This window comes from Temnothorax americanus, unplaced genomic scaffold, assembly GCF_048541705.1.
Source record: "Temnothorax americanus isolate GAGA-0224 unplaced genomic scaffold, ASM4854170v1 Scaffold20, whole genome shotgun sequence".
In the NCBI taxonomy this organism is placed as follows: Eukaryota; Metazoa; Arthropoda; class Insecta; order Hymenoptera; family Formicidae; genus Temnothorax; species Temnothorax americanus.
This window is the reverse complement of record NW_027509339.1, coordinates 1,096,578-1,123,277: the sequence shown is the minus strand read 5'-3', so window position 1 is coordinate 1,123,277 and position 26,700 is coordinate 1,096,578. Positions and strand designations below refer to the sequence as shown.

The window sequence follows — 26,700 nt, the reverse complement described above, 5'->3', positions numbered from 1 at the left end:
ACTTAAGCAGTAAGGGCCTTGGCACATAGAAAAACTTATGCAGTTAAACTTAAGCAGTAAGAAATCAACGGTATGGATTCGCTACCGCTTAGGGCCGTGCCTTAAGTTCTTAATTGTGATTGGCTGATTTGCTTACTGCTTGAGTTTTACTGCTTAAGTTTTTCTATGTGCCACGGCCTTAAGAAATCAACGGTATGGATTCGCTACCGCAGGGCCGTGCCTTAAGTTCTTGACAGTGATTGGCTGATTTGCTTACTGCTTGAGTTTTACTGCTTAAGTTTTTTCTATGTGTCCGGGCTTTAAGTGACAGTAGTGACACTACTGGGTTGCGTTCCAAAATTCACTCTGGGTAACTAAAATCTATAGTTTACGTGACGTAAACTATAGATTTTAGTTACCCAGAGTGAATTTTGGAACGCTACCCTGGTTAACACCGTGGTTCCCGTGGCCGACCGCCCGCGCCCGGCGCCGGCGCCGGCGCCAGCGTGGCCGCTCATCAGGAAACGGCAGATGACGCTTCGCGCGTACCGCGCGCTCAGCGGATGTAGTACGTCGCGGGTCGAATCAGCGACCCGACGCCGTCTCGCGGCGACGTCCACCCGGCGGATGGATCGCGCCGCACGCCCTCCGTCCCGTGATCGCGCCGGCGGTGATAAATGCGCGTGGAATAATTGCCGCGGATCGCGGCGCCCATAGTCCCCACATACCCGGCGGCGCCGCGCTTGACGCCGCGAGTGCTAACGCCGACGGTGACGCCGTCCGCCATGTTTGTTGTGTAGTTTGTAGTTTCGGAGGGATGATGTGCGTACGCGAACGGGGGCCGCGCTCGGGGGATTTTGAATGAGACGCGTGTGCGAGCCGCGGCCGCGTTACGTCCGTTCCGTGCCGGCGTGCGAGCGCGCCGGCCGCCGACGACTCGCCGCGGAGTATGGTAAGCAACCGCGGGGGTCGACCTCCGGCCTCCGGCCGGCCCGCGTCACGGCCCGGCTGTGCCGATTTTCGCGCGGATTTTCAGGTGTCCCACGACCGCCTCCGCTCCGTGCTCCGTAATGCCTCCTCTCGCCCCCGCTCCCCCACCCATTTCATCCCGCCGCCGTCATCGCGTCGTGCGACGTAAAGTCACGTCGCACTTTTGAAAAAAAGTCGTCGCGAAGGGTGACGGCCAGCAACCCCCCCTCGCCCGATTTTGAGAATGCGTCAACCGGCGTGAGACGTCCCCCCCGGCGAAATCGCGGCGACGCGACGTGCGGGCGGTGGGCCGTAAATCGATATATGGCTCGCCGCTTGTGTGTGTGTGTGTGTATACATGTGTGTCGCGCGTTTGTTGTACACGGACGTGCGTCTACACGCAGCAGCGTAGGTTTACGTGTGTGTGTGTGTGTGTGCGCGCGGGTGCATTCACGCACACAGGCACGCCTCCGGAACGCCCCTTTTTATGAAACGATCGAACTTCTTTCCCGCGCGATCTTCACCCGGCGCGAAACGTCACGTAAGAATCTCAACTCGACTCCGTGATACCACCTCGCGGCCCGCGACTCCGCCGTTTTGCTCCGGTTGCTCCCCCCCCCCCCAGTTACCGCGTAACCGCGGCACTCGCGACAGCTCCGAAATCGCTCCGGGTCAATAAATGACGATTTCTGACATGTGCACGCATCGCCGTTCCGTCGCGATAAAAATTAATTAACGTTTCGATAAGGTATTTTTACAAGTAATTTTAGTTGCGTAAAAAAGAGGCGATTTTTAGAAGCGAGGTAATTTTCTATTGATGTTTTAATATTAAACAGAAACTCACCTGATATGCTTTATTTACGTTTATGTTACCTTTCTCTAGCAGAGACTGCGAAAGACATTTTCGTCAAGATTGGTATTGTGCCGTTCCAGGACACTTAACAACCTCGTTGAAATGTGGCTGAGAAGCGAGAGGATTAGCAGGAGATTGCGTGGCCGTTTAAATTTAAGCGGGGTAACGGCGTCAAAAGCAACCGGTCATCGAGCGCAGGTCGCAACAGCGAGAAAAGTACAACACATTAGTAATAGTCGAGTAATAACGTCAAGTAAATGCAGCCGATTAAGCCAGTGGCGACGCAGATCATCCAGTTTTCTAAAAGAAGTAAGCTAAATGTATTGATTTATGAAAATAACGTTTAAGGCAACATTTCTTTCGCGTTGCGTTTCCTTATTTCCTTATTGCATTGCATTTCCTCGTCGAGAAAACGCGTAAGAAATGTTTGCTCGAACGACGAACTGGATTTAGGGATCTGTTAAACAAGTTCCAACTTTTTCGTAGGCTTGTAAAGAAAATGTTTTACACTTTGCCAAATCCGCGCCTATTAGACGGGAGAGAGGACCTCGCCGAAGAAAATGCATAAAACGTTCGATGGTTACGTCGACTCCCTTGCATCGTACTCCCCCAATTGACGCAGTTAACGTAAGTTGCTCCTTAGATAAAGACAACGTGTTATATTCAAATTATCGTGTGTGCGATGTAACGTATGCATTTTGCAGACCACCAAAAACGCGTCGCCGTCTAAAGTCGCGGAGGAGTCCAAGGAAAACTGGAATAGTGGATCCACTCTGCCTCTCTGCTCGTCGGTAACGAATACGGATTCGCGTGGTTCGATGATACCGCCGGTACACGACTTGAAATCTTCCACACCCAGTGTATCGTCGCTGACGTGTCTAATGCCTCCGGTATCCTTAGGATCACAGTCAGATCTCGCGTGCTTGCTCGACGATGAAGGAAGCAAGAACAACGGTACCCGCGCAAATCACATACGCCTGTATAGTCAAACTAATTTCAAATTATACTTCCATGTGTTTTACCTTTCCTCTCTTTTTTTTTTCTCGTAGATACTACGCTACCATCGTCGTTACACTACTCCTCCTTATACACGCATGCCGAAACGTCTGCGGAATACTACAGTCTGATGCACTCAATGTCAATATACAACGTCCGTAACGCGTACAACTCGTCCGACAAATACTTCCCGAACGGAGGAAGATATTCGCTAATCGATAACAATGAAAACCGCAGTGATCTCCCAAAAGATCGATATGCTATTGAAACAGACCCAACAAAATATGAAACAACTGCTGGATATCCCAGTGCAAAATACAGTATACCAGCAAGTATGTACAATATAAATCCTCATCATCCATCCGATACGAACGGCAATCTTAGTGACAAATATGATTCCGAGGACGTCGACGGTCGTTATCACGAGGTTGAATACATGGAGGTGGGTAGCGAGGAGATAGTAGAATCTTGCGATGTAGAGAACATGGTTACTCAAGTTCAGGAGGATTGGGAGCCGTTCGATCCTTACGTCTTTATCAAGCACTTGCCGCCCCTCACCCCGGCGATGAGAGCGAGATGCCCGGCCCTACCACTCAAAACACGGAGCAGTCCGGAATTCAGTCTGGTCCTGGACTTGGTATGCTCGCTCAACATATATAACTCAGATTCTATCATCTAGAAAATTAATAAAATATAATCTTAAATGTAACGGTACCATCATAATTGGTATAATATATTGTATCCTCTCCATTATATCACGTTATGCTACGTTACGTTGTGTTATGTCATACTCTATATTATATTGATTTTTTAGGTGATAGAATTATGGCATTTCTATCCTCGTAAGAGCGCGGTAGCTAATCGCCACGTTTATCTATGGCTCTTTCGCAGGATGAGACATTGGTTCACTGCAGCTTGCAAGAGCTATCTGACGCGGCTTTCCGCTTCCCGGTAGTCTTTCAAGACGTAACGTACACGGTATTCGTTAGAACACGACCGTACTTCCGCGAATTCCTCGAACACGTCTCGTCGCTCTACGAGGTGATCCTGTTCACGGCGAGCAAGCGGGTGTACGCCAACAAGCTGATGAATCTGCTGGATCCAACGCGGAAGCTGATAAAGTATCGCCTGTTCAGGGAACACTGCGTCTGCGTTAACGGAAATTACATAAAAGACTTGTCCATCTTAGGCAGGGATTTATCTAAAACCGTGATTATCGACAACAGTCCACAAGCATTCGGATATCAGGTAACTTGGTAGCTCATCATTTATATATATGTATACCTGTGGCACGATTAATAATATACTTAAGAAATCACGTGTGTTTTGTGTTACAGTTAGAAAATGGTATACCTATAGAAAGTTGGTTTGCCGATCGTTCAGATAACGAGCTAATGAAGTTATTACCGTTTTTGGAAAATCTGGTAAACTGGGTAAGAGTTCCTGTCACTCTGTAATACGCTATATATTGACCGTTGTAAAGAATACAGTTATTCATTTATTTTTTAATTGTCGCAGGGAGGTGACGTAAGGCCGCGCATTAGAGAACAGTTCCGACTATTCAGCTTTCTACCGCCGGATTAATTTAAATAGCGTACACAAAATTTAAGGTTGCTAAAGTACCATGCAACCGACAAAAAAAAAGAAAATACAAAAAATATCTTAATGATACTAAATAGATAAATAATAGTTATATTCCGCGATGCGTAGCATAAGCCGCTGTATAACATAATACTTTACAATGTTTCACAAATGAATATATAGAGATTATTAGAGATGAAATTAAATACTTCTAGATCTTTGGAATTACCGTTCTGATCCATTGTTCGCAAAAAGAAGTATATATGAACAAAGATGCTGCATACATCACACATGTGCGATTTTGTTGGTGCATTCGTTTAGGCTTGAAGTCTCAAGTTAAAAAAAAATCAAATGTCGAGAATATCAATGAGCATAATAGTCTTGTGATTTATAGTTTCTATTAATACTTCCAAGTGAATACCAAGTCTCTCCATGACGTGATTATATGACCGCTGTATATAATAGGACTCGTTACATACAAAATATTTTACAATTTATTATCGTAACACGATGCTTAAGAGCAATATCTGTGTGATTGGTGATTTATCATTTTTTTTCCTGTCTCACCAGTACGTGAAATATATGATCTCAATTTGTTTATCACGTTATTATAAGATTTTTTAATTTTTTTTTGAAATTTTAAAATCTTTCTATTATTTTTTGCTCCCTCTGACATTACATTCTGTCACGCTCTAATTGTAAATTACTGCTTATTATTATTAAACCATTTTTTAAAATCTCTACATCAAGATTACAATTCTTGAAAGTTCTTGAAAAGATATACGAAGATGTTAAGAATATCTGTCAATAATTATATAATTATACGTATCATATAATTATATAATTACACGATTAATGTGCTAATGTGCTAATTATAAATCTGTGTATAATTCTTAGTATAAGGAGCATAGACCGAATTCAGTATCAAAAGGATCAGAGTTAGCAGCATAATGTAACAGAAGGCATCGCAGAAATCTTGCATCTCGTAGTGTTTATCATAGTTTAAGATTATACTCACATTATGCACAAACACATTATAATAATAAAGCAAATCGATTGTTACTCGTGAAATTATTTGGATCACGTATAGCCAATCACCCTGAAACATTTTCTTTCTACGTCGCGATTATGAGGCGCTTTTTATTTTTCGCGTACAATAAATCAGCTTTGTAATGTTTGTTATGAAAGATTAAACTGAACGAGAGGGAGCTTGCCACCAAGCGACACAGGTCGACACGAGCATCGTTCTATCTTTCTTTTTTGATAATGAGTAACAAAGATAAAACGATACTTGTGTCGCTTGCTGGAAAGCTCCCGAGAGACATAATATTAATAAAATGATGAGGGATGTAACATAAATAGACAGATTTTTCTTGATTTGCGTTTCAACGGTACGATAACTGAAACGCTGGAGACAAGAAACCTATTGGATATTAACATAGACTCAGAGAAAAATTGTATTCAAATTTTTTACATGCAGTCGTTACATATATACACGATGTATACATCGAAAATTACCTCTCTCGTATCTGCATGCAACAGACAAAAATGGAGAATGGTGTATTGACTAGAAAATTGTTTCGCCCTGATCTACATTACTGTACAACATCGATGACATACTTTAATCTAACGGCGCGCTTAACGATATACATTATTAGTATTAACTACATACTTCAATAAAATAATTATGAATATGTAAAAATGATCATATATATAAATATCACTGTGAACATTGATATGACAATCGGCAGTACATTGGATGAAAACGAGAGATTTTATATACCTAAACGATAGCTTCCGAAACCGTGCTTCGATATGCCTCGGCACGTTTTTATCGCCCGACATTGGGATATCACGTTTGAATTTATTTAAAACAAAGATCGCCGTGTGTTCTCTTTTAATTCGATATCCTCTGCACGGTTGGATCATTGGCTTAATTCTTGAACTCCAGCGTTTCATTAGTCTGACTGTCTATAGCTTGAGGAGAAAAAAAGCTGAAAAATGTTATGTGCAGTATTACGCATTTAAAAGAGACTAACTGTAAGTATCATGGAATGATCAACTTTAATATATATATATATATATCTCTCTCATGTTTATAACAACAGTCTAAAACATTAAAGTGTACTACATGTCATGCTTCAACGTTACTCGCACTTCAGATATATCCATCCTGCGGCGAAGGAAAATAAAATACGACTGCCTTTATCAACGACGGATCGTCGTTGATTCGGGGAGTCGTTTATTGGATGTTGCAAAGATTTTCCTTTATATGGTCGTCCTTAGTCGCGTCGGTGGCAAAGCACAGGAACTTCAATTTACGATGAACGTAATCGGTGTACCGCAACTCGATGTATCTGAAGTCCGAGTAGAGTTCTATCTAATCCTCCGTACGCTGGAAATACCTAATCTCGATGCGTTTACAGAGATTCACGAGCTTCGGATGGCCCCGCACGATCATAGCCAGCTTGTTGTCGAGCAGCGGTGTCGTGATTATCGTGAATATGTGACCAAAAACCAGGGCGTCCAACTCGTTGGGTTTGCTACGTGCGAAAGTCATGCGAAAAGACTCGTGTTATAATGTCGCCACATTTCGGCGATATGCATATATATTTATATAAAATCGTTACATATTTACTTAATAAGCTACACATATTTCGTGAATTTAAAACGACAATGTAAAGGAATGTTCGGAAAGGGGAGGGAGCGATTCGGGCTGCGATCGAAAGCCGTCCCACAAAGTATCCTTGGAGGATGACTCGATTATTTCAAACTCTTCCGCAATCTCGTTTCGTGCTCCGGAACTAAAGTAGCGGTATTCAACTCGGAACATGTGCTCGATAAGCTTGGGAAACTGATAGATCGTGGCGGCAACTTTTTCATTGGACGGAAAGGAGGGTGACGTGAGGGTGCGAACGTGACCGTACACCAGGGCATCGACTTCGGTGGGCCTTGTGGAACAGGATTGTAATTTGTAAGCGTTACGATTGAGTCGAGAGCAAAAAAAAATCGGTAAAAATGACTGCAAAAACCACTCACTCTTTTCCAAAGAAAAATTCCTCGTCCGCTAGCCTCTCGGATAACGCTACGCAACACTTCTTCACGTCGTCAAAGACCTCGTCCAAGCTCTTGTTGTACCAGCCGAGTACGCCGAGCCTTTTTATGACCTCTCGTCTCTTCTGCCAGTTCAAATAATGATTAAGCGGCCAAGGGTACACGCTTCCGTGCCTCTGCTTCGTGACCCCGTTCAAAATCGCTGGATCCACCCAGCAGATGTACAGTTCCGCATTGACAAATACATTGTTGACGAGAGACTGGTACGCCCTCATGTCCACCTTGCCGGCGGGGTCCAGATGATCGGACAGGCTTGTCCCTTTGCTTCCTATGTGCGCGACTATACCGTCGAACTCGGATATCAATTTCGTGCCGCATTTGACGAAGGGCACGCGACCGGACGGCGACATGAACTCCGCATTCTTCCTCGGCTCTATCTGAAAGTCGAGCTGGCACATCTTGAGGAAGGCCTGCACCGCCAGGCAGTTCGCGTTGTCGGGAAGCAGAATCTGCTCCACCTCGTACGGCTGGTACAAGGTAATCGGTTGCGGCCATGGCTCCTGAGCTGCGGCAAGAGAAATACAAATCGTCAGCGTCGCGCACACAAGCGTGGCTCACTCGCATCTCCAAACGTAACACTTACATAATCGCGATAAGAGTGCTCGCGTACGCGTACGTGAAAAATTAACAAATGAGAAGCTACGACGCGCGAGGGAGAAAACGGGACGAGGTAACGCGGGATGTCCCGAAGGACGAGCGGCTCGTTCTCGCGACTTGCGACATTTACGAAATTCGACTGCGAACTGCGAGGCCACACGGCCACGCGCCGTTTTGTTTACGGTGACGCAAGGTTAAGATCCCCTCGAGCGCGGGGGACTCGCGGGAACGGCACGGCAATTTGGAAAGCGCCGACTTCCAGACGTTATACCTTCCAGCTCCACCGCGATCGAATCGCCCAGCAGTACGTGCGGCATGTCTACGACAATCGTGCCCGTACGACGACGACGACGACGACGACGCTGCGCCTCTCGCCACGCTCTGCCTCAAAATCTGCGGCCGAAAGCGCCACGAGCGAGAAGCGAATCGTACGGCTCGTATACACTACACGCGCCTTCTCCCTTTACGATTTCACATACACGTAACTATAACAACGTAACTTACGCAAGATAAACTTGACAGAATTATTCAGAGGGATTTCGACTGTATACTTGAATTAATCAGCGATTAACTTAATTATCAAATGAAACTCGTAGTATTTTGCTCTAACGTGGAATTATTAACAGCGATAAATTATATAGTTTATGAAGCCTGCGCTGTTCCGGCGGTTGAATTAATGAATTAATCGCTTAAGCATGATCCTGATTAATTTAATTGGCGACGAATTCGTCAAGTGATATCCATATTAATTTAATAGATTACATGGATAGATCAATTATTATTGTTTTAATGTATGGAAAACGAGATTAGAGATTAGGGACGACGAATTGTACAGTTGGAACGTTTGCAATTCCATGAAATCGATCGCCAAATTAATTGATCAGAATTTAATCGGGGTCACTTTTATACCGCGCAAATCAAGGCACCGATCGGAATGCTTCCTCGCCTTTTCCGTGTCGACTCGAGATTTCTCCTGAATCAATGACAAACGATGGTTACATATCTTTGTCTGACAGTTATTTATGAAATTATTGCATTTACATCATGTTATTATCTGTCGAAAAGTATATATACCTTCGAGAACTTGAGGCCGGACAGGAATGCGCGCAGGACACGCGTGTGCAGCGACGGGTCATTTTTCTTCTCGATATCTTGAAACTCATTCTGAGTGAGATAAGAGTGCATGATTGAACGAGGGAGCTCACCGACTTTTCCTTCCTTGATAAGACCTGCAATTTTCCACCGCGGACACCGCGGTTCACATGTTCGGCCCGGATTGGCGTTTGCACAGCTGCAATTTACGTTTCTTTCCGCGCCTGGAAGTAAAACGACGAGCGATTAGACGAGATTGGGATAGGCGAGAGGGACGAAGGGGGTTTAGACAAAAAAAAAAAGGCCAAACCTATATAATTTTCCAGACGATATAATTTCGGACTTGCGTTACCACGCGACTCGGTAAGTATATAACAGCATATCGTACACACCAACGTGGTCAATAGAACGTCCAGTCAATTAATCTACCAGATTAATTTCGTCGGCGGTTTTTAACGCACGAGAGATTTAACGTCCGTTTCTCGGCACGAGAGCATTCAATTTAAAAAGATCGCTCGAATTGTACGTCAGATTTATACGACAGACCCCTATAACGGGTTTATATATTACAACACGACGGAAAAGTTTTTTAACGTTTCGTTTCGAAATAGAATAAAAAATATTTTACTGTTACTTTAACATTTTTTATATAAATATGTATTTCCATATATGCATACATAATCCATGTGTTTATAATCTATACAATGTGATTCGTATAACACGCATATCCCTCGTGTAGTCACGGTGGTCTACTGTAATTAAATTATATGTATTCAGGATAGTATATCACAGTTTACTGGAGATATAAACTTCGGCGTTCAAATTATGTGAGAAGCTTATCAGATAAAATTTAACGTTCTTTGGCGTTCGTCTCCGTATTGTTTCAGTAGGTCATTAGAAATATCTGTATGAGCGGGGGAGGGGGGGAAATTGATTCTTTCTCAGTCTAAGTAATTCGGAGCAACAATCGCGTGTTGCAAATTGCGTACTCGTTTATACCGGCGCGGCGACGAACTCGTGCGCGATGTCAAGATCGATCAGTCTTCCGGGTGGCCCCGCGCGGAAGGGGGGACTGGGGACTCAGGGGAGAGGAGCTCGCTCTGAACGTCGGAGCGTATGTTTGTGATTGATCGCGATTAATTGCGGAGTACGATTGGCATGCGAGCCGCGACGTTTGTCGGCCTCGCCGCCGTCACGCGATCCCATTGGATCGCGAGACTTCGCCGAAAATCGAATTAAATTCTACATCGAGACGACAGTCGTCGATACTGGAGCCCGATTAAAGAGAATCGTGTGTAAGAGAGAGAGAGAGAGAGAGAGAGAGAGAGAGAGAGAGAGCTGTTGATTTAATTTTTTTATTTGTACATACAAACATTGGAAAGTTAGAGAAAAAAAGTCGAACCGACGTGGCTCCGTGATTCCGAGAGAATAACGCACATTCGTATTTTGACGACAAGTTCTTATACCTTCTTTTTGTGGGAGGTAGTTTTTATGATACTTTTACATTAAATATACAAGGGCTCTCGAGATTCCACGAGGTGATCAACAAAAAAAAGTTCCACTCGAGACAGAGAATTAAGAATTTACGAAACGGATATGGAAGTTGGGATACAAGTTTTAAGAATGCAGGCGGCTCAAGATTAATCAGCTTCGTTCTAAAATATTTTTTGTATCAAAAAATATATAATATAATATATATATTATATATTCATTTAAACAATATATAATCAGATACATAATCCAAATATTAATTAAATTTAAAAGTGTACAAAATTCACACAATTTATTTATTAGGCTACTAAAAGATGTACCGTAAATATGGCATTTTCCTCTTCAATTGATTATTAAATTAAAATCGGAAGAAAAGCGCGTATTTTCCTGGGTCGCGGAGAGACTGGAGTCTGGAGTCGCCGTCCGGGGTTCTCTTCCTCGTCCTCTTCAGTCCTCCTCACACATATATACGCGTGACACACGCATGTGACACATGTATACTTACGCGCGTGTGCGTGTGCGTGCGACTGTAGGAGCACGGAGCATCGGCGTTGCGCGAACGGCGCGCCGTTTGGGCGACCGGCGGGCCGCCAGTCTACCTAAGTCCATCGTTCGCGCCGCGCCGTCATCTTCCTGCGCTACGTTCAGACTGTTCGGAGCGTAGCCAGCGTAGGGAGTTAGGGAGCCGTACTTGTTGCTCGCGAGCGCGCGACGCAGTTCGTTGCGGAGCACGGACGGAGACGGGGGGAAGGAGAGGGAGAGAGAGAGAGAGAGAAGGAGGGTGCGAAGAAGCACGGCGGCCGGTCGCGCGAGGAGAAGAGAAGAGAAGAGAAGAGACGAGACGAGACGAGAAGAGACGAGAAGGGAAGAGAAGGGAAGGAAGCGGGAAAGAAAGGGAAGGCCACACGCACCGGCCACGCACGGCTCTCCACGCGACACCTCCGTGTCGCACGCGCGGACCACGCAAGCCGGGTGAGAGAGAGCGAGAGAGAGAGAGAGAGAAAGAGTGCGAGTGCCTCGGTGGCGATTCACGACGACGGCTGCCGCTGGCCGTCGCCGTTCGCGATCGTCACCAATCGTCACCGACGTACGTCGACGAACGTCAAACGGCGAGGCCGCCGGGCAGCCTCGATCGAGCGACGGCGTACCGGTCGGCCGTCGGCCTGGTCGCCCCGGCGACCCCACCGCAAAAGCTGGAAGCCCTAGCCTTCCTAACCTAAATTCTAAATTCTGTCACTCGATGCCGTGTCGAACGGTATACGTCGAGGAAGGGAAGGAGGAGGAGAAGGCGAAGGAGGAGGACGGCGACGAGGTAATATCCCGTGCCACCGCTGATTCCTCGTCCTCTTCTCTCTCTCTCTTTCTCTCTCTTCTCCCCGTCTCCCACCTCCGGTTTTTTGACAGCTAAAAATACAGTTTTTGAGACGGAGGCTACGCCGCGACTATTTCGGCGCCGGCCGTGATTCTCGGCCGTGCTTTTCCGCGTTCGCGAAGGTCCCTTCCTCGCGAGAAAATCCTTCGGTATGTCCTCCCTTTTTTTCCTCTCCTGGCGAAGCAAAAAAAGGAAAAAAAAAAAAAAACACCAGGAGCCGCGCGGCGAGGAGGAACGGCGCCCGGCGCTCCGACGGCTCCGATCGAGATCTCGCGTCGATCCGCGTCTAGCTTCATTGTTTACCGATCGCACGCGTGCCTCGACCGCCTCGTGCGTGCATGTCGCCAATGCCGTCCGTCGAATATCGCATATGCTTAGCATCGCTCGACGAGGAAGGGAAAAAAAAAGGGCGCGAGAGCGGACACCGCATGCCAGTCAGCCGGTGTCGAATCGCTCGTAGACATGAATGAACAAGCGCACATACCGGGAGATCGGGTGTCGGTTCATTTTTCGCCGCGACATCGCCCGCAGTTTGTGAGAACCGATAATTATTCCTCCGTCGAAATCGTTATAGCGACTATATAGAGTAAGGGCCGATATCACAGTCTCCGAGTAACGCGATCCGCCGATTAAACTCACTCTTCGTCTCTTTCTAGAGGGACAAATAGAAAGAGATGCAGCGTTAATCGGAGACTGTGATATCGGCCCCTCAAAGTCTCGTATTTCTCGTTCGCACAATGCTGATTGATACTTGGAAATCTCCCGCGTTTTCAGGTGGATTCGCGGTCGCAGAGTTTTTCACGCCGCGCCGCCTCCTAGTCGAGAAGCCCGAGATAACGCCGGAATGCATCGCACGCGAGGAGTAAACGCTAGTCGCATAGATAAGCCGACGGACCCTCTCGCGTTTTCAGGTGGATTCGGTCGCGGGACTTTTCACGCCGCCTCCTAATCGAGAAGCTTATTAAGATAACGTCGGAAATCCACGCGAGGAGTAAACGCAGTCGCATAGATAAACCGACGAATCTCTCTCGCGTTTCTCATGTGGATTCGAGCGCGGAGCTTCTCGAGCCGCTTCTCTTAATCGGGACTCCCGAGATAGCGTTGGCGTATACACGGAGGAGGAAACAATTGCCGTAAATAAATCAACTCATTTGTCACGTTGGAACGAGAGCAGCGGCTCGGAGAGACCGAATGAAATTCTCTTCGCGCGTAGGACGAAGCGTAATTGACTAGCCAGGCCGGTGCCGTTTTCGGATGTGTTCCGACGGAACAATCCACGTCGTCGGTCGGTCCTTTTACAGATACACGTAGTGCGAGAAACACCACGTCCGGACGTACGTGGCACGCGCGCGCACGTACGTGCGCGCGTATCAGCTTTATTTTAATCTCTTTCGCGCTCTTGAATGCCGAACGGCTCGTCATCTCATGGGAAAGTTAATCGTTATTTTATATTTATCCGGGTTCAGCTGCATAGTTTTATTGTGATGCGCGCACGAGAGCACGCTTTTAATATAGATTAGAGTTATGTATATATATATATATATACACACATACACGTAACAGAGGAGTGAGTCAGGCGGCACACATTGCATAAGATGTCGCGAGGCTGGCTGGATGGGCCTATGTCCAGACTTATACTACGTTTACGCGAGCGTTACTTCTGTAGTAACTTACGATATATCACTCGTTTACGCGGAGTAAATTATCGTAAGTTACTACAGAAGTAACGCTCGCGTAAACGTAGTATTATAGCTGCAGATTACTTGTATCAATAAATGGACAGATATCTGTTCAACAAGTAGCGCGCTCGTTCGCACTTGCCGATCACACGGTGATTTCAAAGGAACAGTAACACTTGGAAAAAAAAGTTTTTTCAAGTGTTTTTTACGCGCCATTCTTGTACATGTTCCTTGCATTTTTCTTCTTACCGCGGCCTTGTAATAATTTATTTTTATTGCACCAATTATTAATCACCCAGACGTATCGAAAGCGAAGGTCAAGCTAAATTTTCTAAATAATTTGTTTTGAGTGCTGTCTTATAAATGTTGTCGTTTATAAAGACGTGCTTTGTTACACTTTAACGTTTGCGAGACGCTGTCACACGAGAGCATCTAGTCCGCGATGAAGCTATCGCGGCTCTTATTGAGTAGGATCGTCATGTGAGTAGACAAGTCGTGCGGCGCAAAATAGCTTGGAACCTCGGTTAATCGTGATAATTAATCATGCTTACTTTCACAATAATTTACCGGTAATTGCGGAAAAAAAAATAAACGATGTCACTTGTGATAAGAGTGCCAGGAGATATACTCTACGAGGCATTAGAAATACTAGAATGCTGTTATCACTATTATTATCTGGTTATACTCGACATTATCATGGAACTTGTACAGATAATTGCTTCCTGCGCTATTACGCTGTACGATTAAAATAAATATATAAAATTAGTTTCCCAGCAAGTTTTCATGCAGTTGATACGCGCGCGTTCGAACCTTCAGTACCTATAGATCGGTAAACAAAATGTTCGCGGTGTACATTCTGATGAGCGTATGTCTCTCTGCTTTCAGGAGGCTCACCATGTCGCATCATATCGTTACCGTATGCGTGGTGTGCGTCCTGTGCGCCGCACACGTACCCTGCTCGGCGCATACGAATTTGTCGGCGGTGACATCGGACAATTCGACAAGCGCGAAAAATCACACGGGTCCAGACACGCAGGGACAACCGTTTTGGTCGCCGATAATAAGATCTAAGGATACAGATCCATATCCGAAGAACCAACAGAGATACAGCCCGCATGACTTCGCTAGCGATAAGCACGACGCTGCAAGATCTCGTATGCGACACATTGATAGTAATAACAATAATATCTCGGCAACTGCTGATGCGACATCGACTGATATTTATCATAAGAAGGAGATGACGGAAAGCTTCAAGGGCGGCGGGAGCCCGCAGGATACGCAGCCGTCAATTAGAGACGCGGATGTGTCTGTAAATTCGAGGGATGCGGAGCTTTTGGAGCGTCTTGCTCAAATGGAATTGACGCCAGATGTCAAGCGGAAGTCTGCGCAATCTAGCAAAGATTCGCGTACTGTTAGTAAATCTAGATTAAAAAGAGATGTGAACGAAAGATACTTCATGCGGAAGCTATTTTCGGCCTACGGTGATGGAACGAGTATAACTATGGAGGGTTTCGAGAAACTTGTTCGAAAATTGGGTCTACTAAGATTATTGACTGATGTATCAAATGTGGAAGGCACTGATAGAAGTATGTACAAAAATAAATACGCGTAACAATCGCCAGGACGTTAAAGGATTGGTGAAGTTATTGAGAAAGCCCAATTTTTTATATGTTACAGTTACAGATAGTAGGAATTTTCCAAGTGAAGGCCCACATGATACAGATAGTAAGAGTAACAAGGAAAGGGTAAGATAAATACGTAATACACATTGTTTATCAAAATAGTGCAAATCTCGAGTGTAGAGAGTAGAGTTTTGCCTTGAAATAGTTGTAGTCTATAAACGCGTTGGTATACTTTTATTTCAGTGCTTAAACAGCCTAGAGTTACTGAGCACTATTGCCCAAGATACGCATTATGCTACCAGCGGTAACGCGACGACATTGCCCAGTTGGCTTTTCGAACGTGTGTGTCCAGTTCTTGTGTATCAATTGGTAGCCGAGTCCAGTTCGGAGAGAAACGGCTGTATACGAGTGCCCGAGAATTACAAGCCCGTCGTGCCAGTCGATAAATTCTATACCTCGGAGGATTCGGCACGCAATATTGTGAAAGGTATTACACGAATGTAAACAGAGAACGCATTGATCAATCTCTTGTTTTAAAAATACGTCAAGCCACGTTGAAGAAAGATAATAATAAAAAAATTGTCACTTTTACTTATTCCAGTCTGGGTATATTCAACAATTAGTATTTTCGTAATTAGTCTAAGCGGTTTGCTCGGCGTAGCAGTAATTCCGATCATGGGAAAGAATTATTACCATCACGTGCTACAGTTTCTAGTTGCGCTGGCCGTAGGTACTTTAACCGGTGATGCCTTTATTCATCTATTACCACACGCAAGTATTTTTTTTTTATTTTACCAAGATATACTATATGCGTCCATAACAGAATAATATTTTAATATCACAATAATCTCTCTCGCGTCTTTAGGCGATGATGCCGCCTCATCATCATGAACACGACGAACATCAGGGACATGATCATCACGACGACAGTAGCGCGTTATCAATTGATCATGTGAATTTACATACCGTGAACATGTGGAAAGGACTAGTCGCTATGATGGGCTTCGTGTCGTTCTTCTTCACTGAGAAGGCGTTAAATGTGATATCCGAATGGCGGAAGCACTGGCAGCATAAGAAGAAGGTAATTAAAAGGAGAACGCTTTGTTGTGAACGCGTTATTCCATACTGTTATATAAACTGATGAAATAAAAATGGTTAGTTGCCTACGCGAGTGAGAGTGATGAGGGAGAGCGATGGGCCAAACAGCAATGTTGTCGGTGAAAAGCTGTGTAAACATAAATACTCTTCGTACCCGTATTGTTACGGCGAGATCGCCAGCGAAACTCAAGGTAACAGCCTTTTTTTGTGTTACATATATCAGAGTTACCATTGTGTTTTGATCAAAAGAGAACAGCTTATCACGTCATTGTATTCATCCTGGCGGCGTATTGAAGAGTAAAAATAATGAATGTCGAAATATATGTAGATAATCATCACAGTCGTCGACTGAACCATCACGAGAGACCACCTATCATCGAGGAGGAGAAACCATTGACATCCAATTGTAATTCCGTCACGAAAATCGTAACCAACGACGTGGAGAAAAAACCGAAGGACGATTGGAGAATGGACGACCCGATCGTAAACGCTAAGAAAAGTACCGATGGCGCCGACGTATCGTTAAACGAATCTGAGAGCTATACCGTCATCCTGCGCGAACACGAGACCAAACATCACGGCCATAGTCATTCCCATGGTGCGTTTTAAATAAGACATAAATACTATAATCTTACGCAATGTGCACGTATAATAGCATGAACGTTTCGATTCCAGGTCACGTACACTCGGCCCCCGAATCAATGTCCAACGTAGCTTGGATGGTTGTAATGGGGGATGGTCTGCACAATTTTACGGACGGTATGGCTATCGGGGCAGCTTTTTCGGCAAACATCGCAGGTGGATTCTCCACGGCTATCGCTGTCCTCTGTCATGAGTTACCTCACGAACTCGGTATTGCCTCTCGATCAATGATGGTATATCTATAAACATATATGTATGCATAGTTAGTAACGCAATAATATAAATGTTCTTGTACAGGTGACTTTGCGGTGCTGTTAAAAGCGGGCATGAGTACCAAGCAGGCTGTTTTTTACAATTTATTATCTTCAGTCCTCTGTGTGTTGGGTATGATAGGCGGAATATTGTTAGGAAGTGCTCCCGACGCTACTAGCTGGATATTTGCAGTTGCCGCTGGAATATTTATATATATAGCATTAGTAGACATGGTGGGTATATCTATGAGAGATCTGTAGTAACTCGAAAAAATCAATGAAACGCTAATTATCTCTTTCTTCTTAGGTACCAGAATTGACATCGAGTCATTCCGCAGAAAGTGGTTCACGATTACAGTGCATTTGGCAAACTTTAGGTTTATCAACAGGCCTCGGGATTATGTTACTTATCGCCGCCTACGAGCACGATCTTAAACATATTTTCGATAACTAGATTTATAAAAAAAAACTACTCTTTTATTGATGTTACAAACGAAACCGCTTCCTATTACGTTCAAATTGTCGTATCTTTTTTTATTTTATTTAATCTCAATCCTTAGCAGTTCTTTTAGCACTTAACATTGCAGTGAAAGCAAGTTGCGCTCTCTCTCTCTCTCTCCCCCCTTTCTCTGAAGCAATTATTTTGTACATTTGGAAAAAGGAAGAACGTAATGGGAATGCAAGTTAGATCGCAATTTAGATAAAGCGACAATATCCAAAGGATAGGATTGCCGGTAAAAGTACTTTAGAGGAACGAAAGCGTTGAACTCCGAAGGAATAGGATTTCTATTAGACAGAGTACCAATAATCGAATTGTCAAGAAATCGAATTGCAAACTGTGTTAATTATTTTCGAACCAATTATACTAAAGATATTTCCATGTCTTTTCTAAAATCAGTTTAGAAATACTCGTATCGAATGAACAAATAAATTTTTTCGTCATAGTTAATGAATGAGCATTGTATTGTCTAGTAGCTATGTAAATAATCGTTAAGAGACTGAACGATCTTGAAACAAATAGCAAATTTTCTTCTTTCGCGAAGTTAATAATCGCATGTCAACGATATTACCATTAATTCACATTCATTACTGTTAAATGTACGATATTAACAGAGTGTCGTGTACAGTATTGTTTTATGAAAGAAAGATTAATTTTGTACTAAGCTCTACACACTACACAGATTGATATGATAAATATGACCATGGTGGTTATAATCCGATATTTCCGATTATCAACTGGCTGAAAATGGTACAAGAGTATATCGAAGTATTGTTAGTTTGCAGCAAATTTGTGATAATTTTGCATAACAGTTACTTATCAATGTATATTTACGAATCAATGTATATTTTATTATACATATACAATTATATTATCACGAGATTCTTAATATTGTAATGTTCTCACGATTTAAATAGATCTATCACGGTAAGAATGTGAGTTATTTTTTTTTAAGTTTTGTTATATTTTTTTAATAAGAAAAAGGGTGCTCAAAAAAGATTTGTCTAATGAACCAACACGGCTTAGAAGTATCATACATACATGACAATATTTGAAACTTGTATTTATGTTTATAATACACGAGTGTTTATTTTCGCCAAATATTAATAATAACGATAATATTAATAATTAATTATAATGATAACGATATAATGATAGTAATAATTTTAGGATTTTATATACACTGTATTGAAATACTAAGAACTTTAATTTTTCTCACGTCGCCACTTTTATTTCATGATGATCGTTATGATGATGTGTGCATATTGGAATGCATTTAAATGTAGCGAAAAATTGTAGCTATATGTAAGAAATTGTATGTTGCTAAGATACATTGACTTTTCAAAAATTATTGCTATTCTGTCGAAAATTTAATTCCATTCATACGTCAATGTGTATAAGTTCCTCTTTTAAGAATGTTTGTAATTAATATTAATATCATAGGTATGTTTTTATTGCTACACACAGTACACACTGAAATTTTCCTTTTCGCTTTCACTAAATTTCAGATACACTTATTTCATTTTAAGACAATAATTTAGTTATAAAAAACAGGCTTTGTATAACCAATAACGCATGCGTGCAATTTTGGTTATTTTTACTGAAAATTTAAAAATGTAAAGAACGTTATGTTTTTGTAAAATCAATTTTTGTTCATGCACAGCTGATATTTGAATCACGCTATTAAGATGCGGATGAAATAAGTTGCATTTTTTTATTTAAAAAATCTGGATATTGATTTTTTAAATTGGTATTCAGATATGATAATTTTACTGGGTACCTAAATGATATCCGAGATAACATCTCAAATATTCGCATATTCAAATATTCATAGCACTAGAAAGAGCGTGTCGCGTGATAAAAATGATTAAAACAACCCACCAATAGAAAATATAAAATTCGTAGCTTTTTAATTTAAATAAATATTCATAATAAAATTGTAGAAACACACAGTCTTGTTTCCTGTAATATATTCCCTGAATTAAAGACCTATCTCCAGCGTTATGCAAGGGGAGCATATGGAACTTCAAGACTCAATATTAGAACTTATTATTAGTTCAAAGAAGATAATACTAAATTAGTAATTAGATAACAAGATTTTGCGACTTAATATAATTGTAGGTGGTCTATTTCTGCAATTATATACAAATATATTAACAATTCAGTTTAAATAGTATTACATATGAAGATAAGTTCGTTGTACGTGTGCATTCATGTAATCGTATTACACACACGCACATACCCCAGCAGCCAAACTATAATAGATAACTGCGATTCTGATTCCGGAATATCGGAGAGCATACCGTGACACTTAACCGCAACGACAATATAACAGCAAAGACACTCCATTTTGGAAATCATATGAAGATATTCGGTCATACATTAGCGAAATCATCCCGATCACTCATCTGCGCAGACAAACTGAATGCCGTGTCCGTGCTGGTCTCACTGTTTAAACTTTCATTCGCAAATGAAGGTTTTAAATTAGCGGAATCGTTCATTTCCCTCATCAGCCCCGCCATATCGTCGTCGGGATCAATTTCTTGCGCCTCACCCACAACGTCTATCTCCATCGATTGACTGTCGGTCAACGATGTTTCTTGCTTTGCGGGTTTCTCCTCTTCGAACTGCACAGATAAATATAAGTTACGGAACATTCATAATCGGTTGCAACTAATTATCGGAGAGCGCTACCATACCTTCATAGGTTCTAGTTTGCACGGCAACGGCAAGTTCATGTGAAATACACAGTTAGAGTCGAAAATCACCGGCACAGGTTCGTGACATTCGATGTCCGCTCGCACCGCTCCGCACGCTTTGAATAAAACTTGATGTTGGTCCTGTGAACAGTCAAATGACAGAATGAGAACTCGCAGATCCGTAATATTATTAATTACATCATCTCTTTTTTTTTATACAAAAAAGTAATATAAATAAACATACCTTCAAGATATGTTTACGACAATGCTTAGCCGACGGAAGCGTTCTTTCACCACATTTCACGCCACCTTCGGTGAACACGCATTTGGATACATTGGGTGGTTTTTGAAGAGGCTCGGTTACCTGAAGCATAATTTTTTTTTGTAATGTAACTGATATATATTATTCGAACGTTAATTATACAAATGGTATTCACGATATTACCTGTGCGCGACGTTCTAGTGACTTTCTGTAAAGTATCGCTTCGACACCACTCCGTCTGTGATAGCGATTTAAAGCCTTCAATTTCTCGTAAAGCTTTTTCTCTTTCGCAGTTTCCTTTTTCTGACTATGTATGCTACCTATAAATTGCGCGTAATTTATCTATCGGAAAAAATCCAAGGTTATTTTAAGTATACTTACATAATGTTTCCTTTTCTTTCTTTAGAGCGAGCAAATATTTTCGTCTTTTCTCCTTTAGCACATACTGAAGTCTTCTAAATTGATCAATGTAAAGAGACTGCAGTCTAATCAATTTTTCTCGGGCGATATAAATTACCTCTTCTGCGGTAAAGATGCCGGCATGCCTTAAAAAATTAATACTAATAATTCGGGGAGTATGTAGTATCTTATCCTTGCGCAAAGCAACTACAAGAGAATAAAGGTCTGGACAACAAGAGCGCAAATTTGCAGTCAAAATAATAAAACCAAAATTGCAAATGCAAAACATTCTGTTATATAAGATGTATATCCTTAAAAGTTTGTATGATTTTTGAGAGTTAAAAGAGAAAAATATCGTTAACATTATTGCATTAGTCACAAATTTTTAATTAAAAATCACAGTAATCCTTAAAATTTGCAGCCTATACTAATAGATTCCAATGTTAGATGCAAGTAAAAAAAATGAATAACAATATTTTCCTTAAGTAAAGGGTTGCACAAGCTAAAGCATGCTAGCGGATATTCTACATAGCATAATTCTCTAAATAATTAACACACATACACAATGGAGTTATGGAGCACACTTACTTCAGGGGATCCTCTTGCGGACTGTGTAAACTCTCATTATCGCTATCGTCGAGATAAACTCCCCTCTGGGTGTCAGTAACAACTGTAGGTTCAACGTCACTCTCTGAAGAACTGGCGTAATCTAAGATGTCACTTCCACTCGCATTTACTCTGTAAGCATCAACTTCGGCTGAAAACAATAACTTGGATGTTCCTATTTGCAGTAACTTTTGTCGACATGCAAAATTATAGATAGACGGATAAAAATGTAGATTCTAAATTCTATATTAAGCTTACATCGAATATTTACATAGTAAAAGTACTCTGCTAAGAACAAAAGAAAATGCAATCTCTAGTGGAATAATATTCATAGAAATACAAAAAACTTGAAATTGAGCACCATGTTACATTAGAATTTGATAATACTCACTGAAAGGATCTAAAGCTTTCACTTTTCCTCTTTCCTCTTCTGTATCTTCAGCGCTAGAATCGGTGGGCTTGACATAATGACTTAAATTAAGCAGCAGCATTTCAGGCGTTTCTGGCAGAGAACGCCTCGATGTCGATTTGATCCGAGCAATTTGCGCTTTCCTAGAATGTTCACCGCAGTACCTGCAAAAGATAAATGCATTAATTTTTCTGGAAAAAAAAAGAGTTTTGGAAATCTTGGATACAGCAAAAAGATATACTCTTACGAGACATCTCTTCTGTCTAATTTTGGGGCTGGATTCTGACACTTTCTTCCATTACTATTGTATACAAAAACACACGGTTTGTAAGGTGCGGTAGAATCCTCGAGGATGTGCTTAGCGCAATACAAATATCCCTCCAGACAGGATTGTGTGCATTCGTAGGATGTGTAGTGGCAACTTTGGACCTGCTTGGGACGTTTTGTAATTGTCGTTGCAGTGGACGTAGGCATCGTAGGCTTTGGTATCCGAAACATGCCTTGCTTCTAATAAAATATAAACACACGGTGTCAATGAAGAATGAAATCTGATTTAAGAAAGTAGGTACGAAAATATCTTTAAATTTCAAATTTGCTTTCATGCACGATGTCTTAAAATAGATGGTTAAACTGAATTGTACTTTTATAATAATTTATATCCTTTGTAATACTAGTTCATTTATTATATTAAAGGAGGTCGCTCTTTCCTCCTCCGTTGTCATAAATAATCCAAGACAATAAAGCAAAAAATAACTTACTGCATAGGACAATAATCTTTGGACGACGACGATTTTCGTCCTGATAATGAGAGATGTTCGCTTCGACCGTTTATATCGAAGCAACTCTACTTGCAGACCTTGCAGTATCGGGTATCGCGGAAAAACACAGAATACAGGGCTGCGTTCCAAAATTCACTCTAGTTAACTAAAATGCTACAGTGTACGTGACGTAAACTATAGATTTTAGTTACCCAGAGTGAATTTTGGAACGCAACCCAGAATGGTTAAAACGAGGAATAATCGTCAATAGATTAGTCACCTAACCACATTGATTTAAAAGTCCTAAAGCCCGGTGTCCACGATGCAAGAACTTGGTCCAAGTTTTGGTTTAAGCCAATGAAACTGCTGCTTTTCTGTAAGAGCTGCAAGTTGATTGGCTTAAATCGAAACTTGGACACAGTTCTTGCATCGTGGACACCGGGCTTAAGTCCTATATATATATATCTATATATATGCGTGTAAAGTTAAAGAGAAGTGCACCGATATTGCCCGATCTACAATAGCTGTAGTAAGCCTCAAGCTGTAAGAAATTGACCAATTACAGGCGAATGTGAGGAGAATAATCGACTGTGAGGGTGCCATTACATGGAGCGCGGAAACGCGGAAACGCGGAAACGCGGAAGCGCGGAAGACAAAATTTACTAGATTTCCGTCGATCCGTTCCGTCTGTTTTGAATGCCTTAATATTACATGGAGCATATTTTGAGCGGAAAAGCGGAACGGAGAATTATAAAATATTAATTTTTAACGGTATTTATTGATTAAAATGCTTGTATTCAATAGATAAGCTGAAAAGATAAGCATATTAATAAAAATTGCAATGAATTAAGTGAACACAATTTTAAGAAATGAATACAAATGTCTATTTGTCACTATACTGTTCCGCTTTTCCGCGCAAATTGTGCTCCATGTAATATAAGGAGAAACAAACTCGCGGAACGAACGCGTCAAAATCCGTTGTCAACGCGGATACAGTATACTCCATCAAATTTCGGAGCTGTTTAATCACATTGAAAAAAAAAACTTTTACACATACTCTTCGATTACTTTATTATTTAATAAAAGTGGCAGTATAATATTATAGATCCAAACATCATGTTGATGGTTATTATGAAGTATATCTTATATGCAAGCCAGGGTACATACATAGGCTGCGTTAAGTACTGGCAGTGAATATCGAAACGCAGCCATACATACATACACGATAATAGCGGATTCCGCTTTTCCGTTCAAACGTGCGGGACTCAACTCGCGGAAACGCGGAATCTAGTTACTATTCTGTTCCGCGCTTCCGCGTTTCCGCGTTTCCGCGCTCCATGTAATGGCACCCTGATTGGTCAATTTCTTACATCTTGAGTCTTACTACAGCTTACTACTATTGTAGATCGGGCATATAACTTGCGGCCAAAATGGCCGTGATCGCGTTCAGCAGCCCAAGCCGCTCAGTAGCAGTCGAACGTGATTGGCTCTTACTTTTAGAACCAACCAACAACGCAGGGTTTGCGTTCCAAAATTTACTCTGGGTTACTAAAATCTATAGTTTACGTCACGTACATACACTATAGTATTTTATGGAGGATTCACACTGCGTCCGATGTTCGACGTACGACGATCCGACATCCAATAGGAAATTTTTGTCTCTAATAATAAATTCTGTTATTGGATGTCGGATTGTCGTACGTCGAACATCGGACGTGATCAGACGCAATGTGAATCCTCCGTTAGTTAAAGTGTCGATAAGACGAACTGAACAGTTGTGCAACAGTGTGTCTGCTAAACGCGCCCATTGGCTGCTTTGCAGAATGGCCGAAATTTGATTGGCTGATTCAGTACTACTCTATCGCCATTATGCGAAATTATTTTATCTTATATTATTTACATCGTGCTATAGATTTTCAGTACTGGGGCTTGATTATTAAATTCATTCGCAAGAGAAACCGTATGCGAAAATTCTGCTCTTACAGAAACGTTGCAAGTTGATTTGTTAAAAACTAAGTATGCGATAACCAATCGACTTGCAACTTTTCTGTAAGAATAACATTTGCGCGCGTTTAATCCACCGATTTTCCACCGACCATCCACCGGTCTGCGTTTACTCCACCGGCCATTCACCGAGTTAATTTTTTCCATCATTCCAAGGCTGCATTTCCTTTGGACGCTTTCGTGCTGAAAGCATTCTGTCTTTATTGCGTATGATACGTTAAAGAAAGATAGAATACGCTTTTAGCGCGAAAGCGTCCAAAGGGAACGCGGCCAAAGCAGGAAGAAATTCCGCCACTGTGCGCGGATAAAATGGCCAATCAGCAGCCGTTACACCGGTCGCGCTTCTCTCTTAAGCCCGGTGTCCACGATGCAAGAACTTGGTCCAAGTTTTGGTTTAAGCCAATGAAACTGCTGCTTTTCCGTAAGAGCTGCAAGTTGATTGGCTTAAACCAAAACTTGGACCAAGTTCTTGCATCGTGGACACCGAGCCTTATGCCCGGTGTCCACGATGCAAGAACTTGGTCCAAGTTTCGGTTTAAGCCAATCAACATGCAGCTCTTACGGAAAAGCAGCAGTTTCATTGGCTTAAACCGAAACTTGGACATAGTTCTTGCATCGTGGACACCGGGCATTACTCTACGACGCGGTAGCCAATAAACTTTTAGGTCTGTCCGTTTTTGCTGCACTTCCGAACTAGTGCAACACATATATATATTTTTTCATTCTAACTTATTGCACTAGAAGTGCAGCGCATACGAACAGGCCTTCTGGTTTTTAAAAGCGACACGTTGATTGGTTAGGCTGCGTTCCCACTATACGCGTCGCGTCGTCTGTCGTTAACCAATCTAAACATCCCGTCACAAGTAATGTAATAAATTAGGATGTTTTGATTGGTTAACGACAAACGACGCGACGCGCGACGCGTATAGTGCGAACGCAGCCACACTGTATCCCACGGCAAGAATTTCCGCATCCTACGTGCAGGAGTAAAGTGGAGTAGTGAAAATATATCGATATCAACCAATATTTTTACGAAAAATTAGATAATCATCTTCTAGAATTCTAGAGGTAAGAGAAGTGAAGTTTTTTTTTTATTGTTTAGTTCGTCGTGTATATTTTAAACGCAACATTTAGGAAAATGAATAGAGAAAAATGCATTCATGCAGTGGTCGCACGTGTGCAATGATTTCTTTTTTGTTAGATTATATTATATGTATATACATTTTTTTTAATTTTACAAGAAGACAATCAACTAAATTTTTTGAATTTTGAATTTTGAAATTATAAATATGTTATACTTCACTACATTCACTAATACAAGGTACATCAGTAACTCTGTCCAATGCACAATAGTTTATAAAATATTAATGTTTAAAATTTTGTATTTGATATCAACGATAAAGAAACCATGTTTATGCAAAGAAGTTTATTATACATATTGTTTAAAGTCAATTTTTACTTTTGCACGTGAGAATATACAAACTAAAATCCAATTGTGTTGTCGGACCACGTGTTCTTTTTGTAATATATTATTTTAATTAAATTCTTTTACTTTTAAGTGCAAAAATATAATGCAAACTATAATGCAAATGTATTTGTAAGCTGTTACTGTAGACAAGGGGGGAGCGAACAAGCAAACTCGACAATTTCGGTTAAACTTGGAAATATTCGGGATGCTCAACATCAGCACGTGGCCGTGATTTTCACTTTGTGCTTTGCCACCACATC

The 26,700-nt window shown here is 41.9% G+C and overlaps 4 protein-coding genes across 24 annotated transcripts; 2 read left to right on the top strand and 2 right to left on the bottom strand.

Annotated features, from left to right (window-relative positions):
* Positions 1-559: 559 nt before the first annotated feature.
* LOC143897513 (uncharacterized) lies at positions 560-5,440 on the top strand. Of its 12 annotated transcripts, none has more exons than XM_077406230.1 (9): positions 560-931; positions 1,697-1,751; positions 1,882-2,110; positions 2,288-2,428; positions 2,506-2,755; positions 2,851-3,434; positions 3,689-4,045; positions 4,135-4,230; positions 4,316-5,440. In XM_077406230.1, the coding sequence occupies exons 1-9, from the start codon at positions 841-843 to the stop codon at positions 4,379-4,381; spliced, it is 1,869 nt and encodes a 622-aa protein (XP_077262356.1). In that variant the 5' UTR covers positions 560-840; the 3' UTR covers positions 4,382-5,440. The 12 variants fall into 12 exon arrangements, with proteins under 12 accessions (XP_077262356.1, XP_077262361.1, XP_077262360.1 ...); XM_077406235.1 differs by having other exon boundaries at positions 561-931; positions 1,734-1,751; positions 1,835-2,110; XM_077406234.1 differs by having other exon boundaries at positions 561-931; positions 1,734-1,751; positions 1,832-2,110.
* On the bottom strand, positions 4,266-9,297 carry LOC143897515 (metaxin-2). 4 transcript variants are annotated; one of them, XM_077406245.1, is made up of 5 exons: positions 9,164-9,297; positions 8,999-9,062; positions 7,418-7,997; positions 6,784-6,921; positions 4,266-6,372 (listed from the first exon to the last, which is right to left on the bottom strand). In XM_077406245.1, exons 1-5 carry the CDS (start codon positions 9,272-9,274, stop codon positions 6,312-6,314), a joined length of 954 nt encoding a protein of 317 aa, XP_077262371.1. In that variant the 5' UTR covers positions 9,275-9,297; the 3' UTR covers positions 4,266-6,311. The 4 variants fall into 4 exon arrangements, with proteins under 4 accessions (XP_077262371.1, XP_077262372.1, XP_077262370.1 ...); XM_077406246.1 differs by lacking the exons at positions 8,999-9,062; positions 9,164-9,297 and adding an exon at positions 8,361-8,504 and having other exon boundaries at positions 5,810-6,372; XM_077406244.1 differs by lacking the exons at positions 4,266-6,372; positions 6,784-6,921 and adding an exon at positions 6,996-7,329.
* LOC143897512 (zinc transporter foi) lies at positions 8,384-19,785 on the top strand. 6 transcript variants are annotated; one of them, XM_077406224.1, is made up of 11 exons: positions 8,384-8,517; positions 14,609-15,309; positions 15,401-15,468; positions 15,589-15,832; positions 15,947-16,116; positions 16,211-16,426; positions 16,505-16,634; positions 16,772-17,041; positions 17,119-17,295; positions 17,383-17,570; positions 17,644-19,785. In XM_077406224.1, exons 1-11 carry the CDS (start codon positions 8,405-8,407, stop codon positions 17,788-17,790), a joined length of 2,424 nt encoding a protein of 807 aa, XP_077262350.1. In that variant the 5' UTR covers positions 8,384-8,404; the 3' UTR covers positions 17,791-19,785. The 6 variants fall into 6 exon arrangements, with proteins under 6 accessions (XP_077262350.1, XP_077262354.1, XP_077262352.1 ...); XM_077406228.1 differs by lacking the exon at positions 8,384-8,517 and adding an exon at positions 9,400-9,544; XM_077406226.1 differs by lacking the exon at positions 8,384-8,517 and adding an exon at positions 11,510-11,644.
* Positions 19,786-19,932: 147 nt separating this feature from the next.
* On the bottom strand, positions 19,933-23,138 carry Dgt1 (KAT8 regulatory NSL complex subunit dim gamma-tubulin 1). 2 transcript variants are annotated; one of them, XM_077406242.1, is made up of 9 exons: positions 22,969-23,138; positions 22,458-22,717; positions 22,193-22,374; positions 21,784-21,952; positions 21,178-21,356; positions 20,980-21,116; positions 20,779-20,898; positions 20,535-20,675; positions 19,933-20,462 (listed from the first exon to the last, which is right to left on the bottom strand). In XM_077406242.1, exons 2-9 carry the CDS (start codon positions 22,706-22,708, stop codon positions 20,211-20,213), a joined length of 1,431 nt encoding a protein of 476 aa, XP_077262368.1. In that variant the 5' UTR covers positions 22,709-22,717; positions 22,969-23,138; the 3' UTR covers positions 19,933-20,210. The 2 variants fall into 2 exon arrangements, with proteins under 2 accessions (XP_077262368.1, XP_077262369.1); XM_077406243.1 differs by having other exon boundaries at positions 21,178-21,341; positions 22,969-23,129.
* Positions 23,139-26,700: the final 3,562 nt, after the last annotated feature.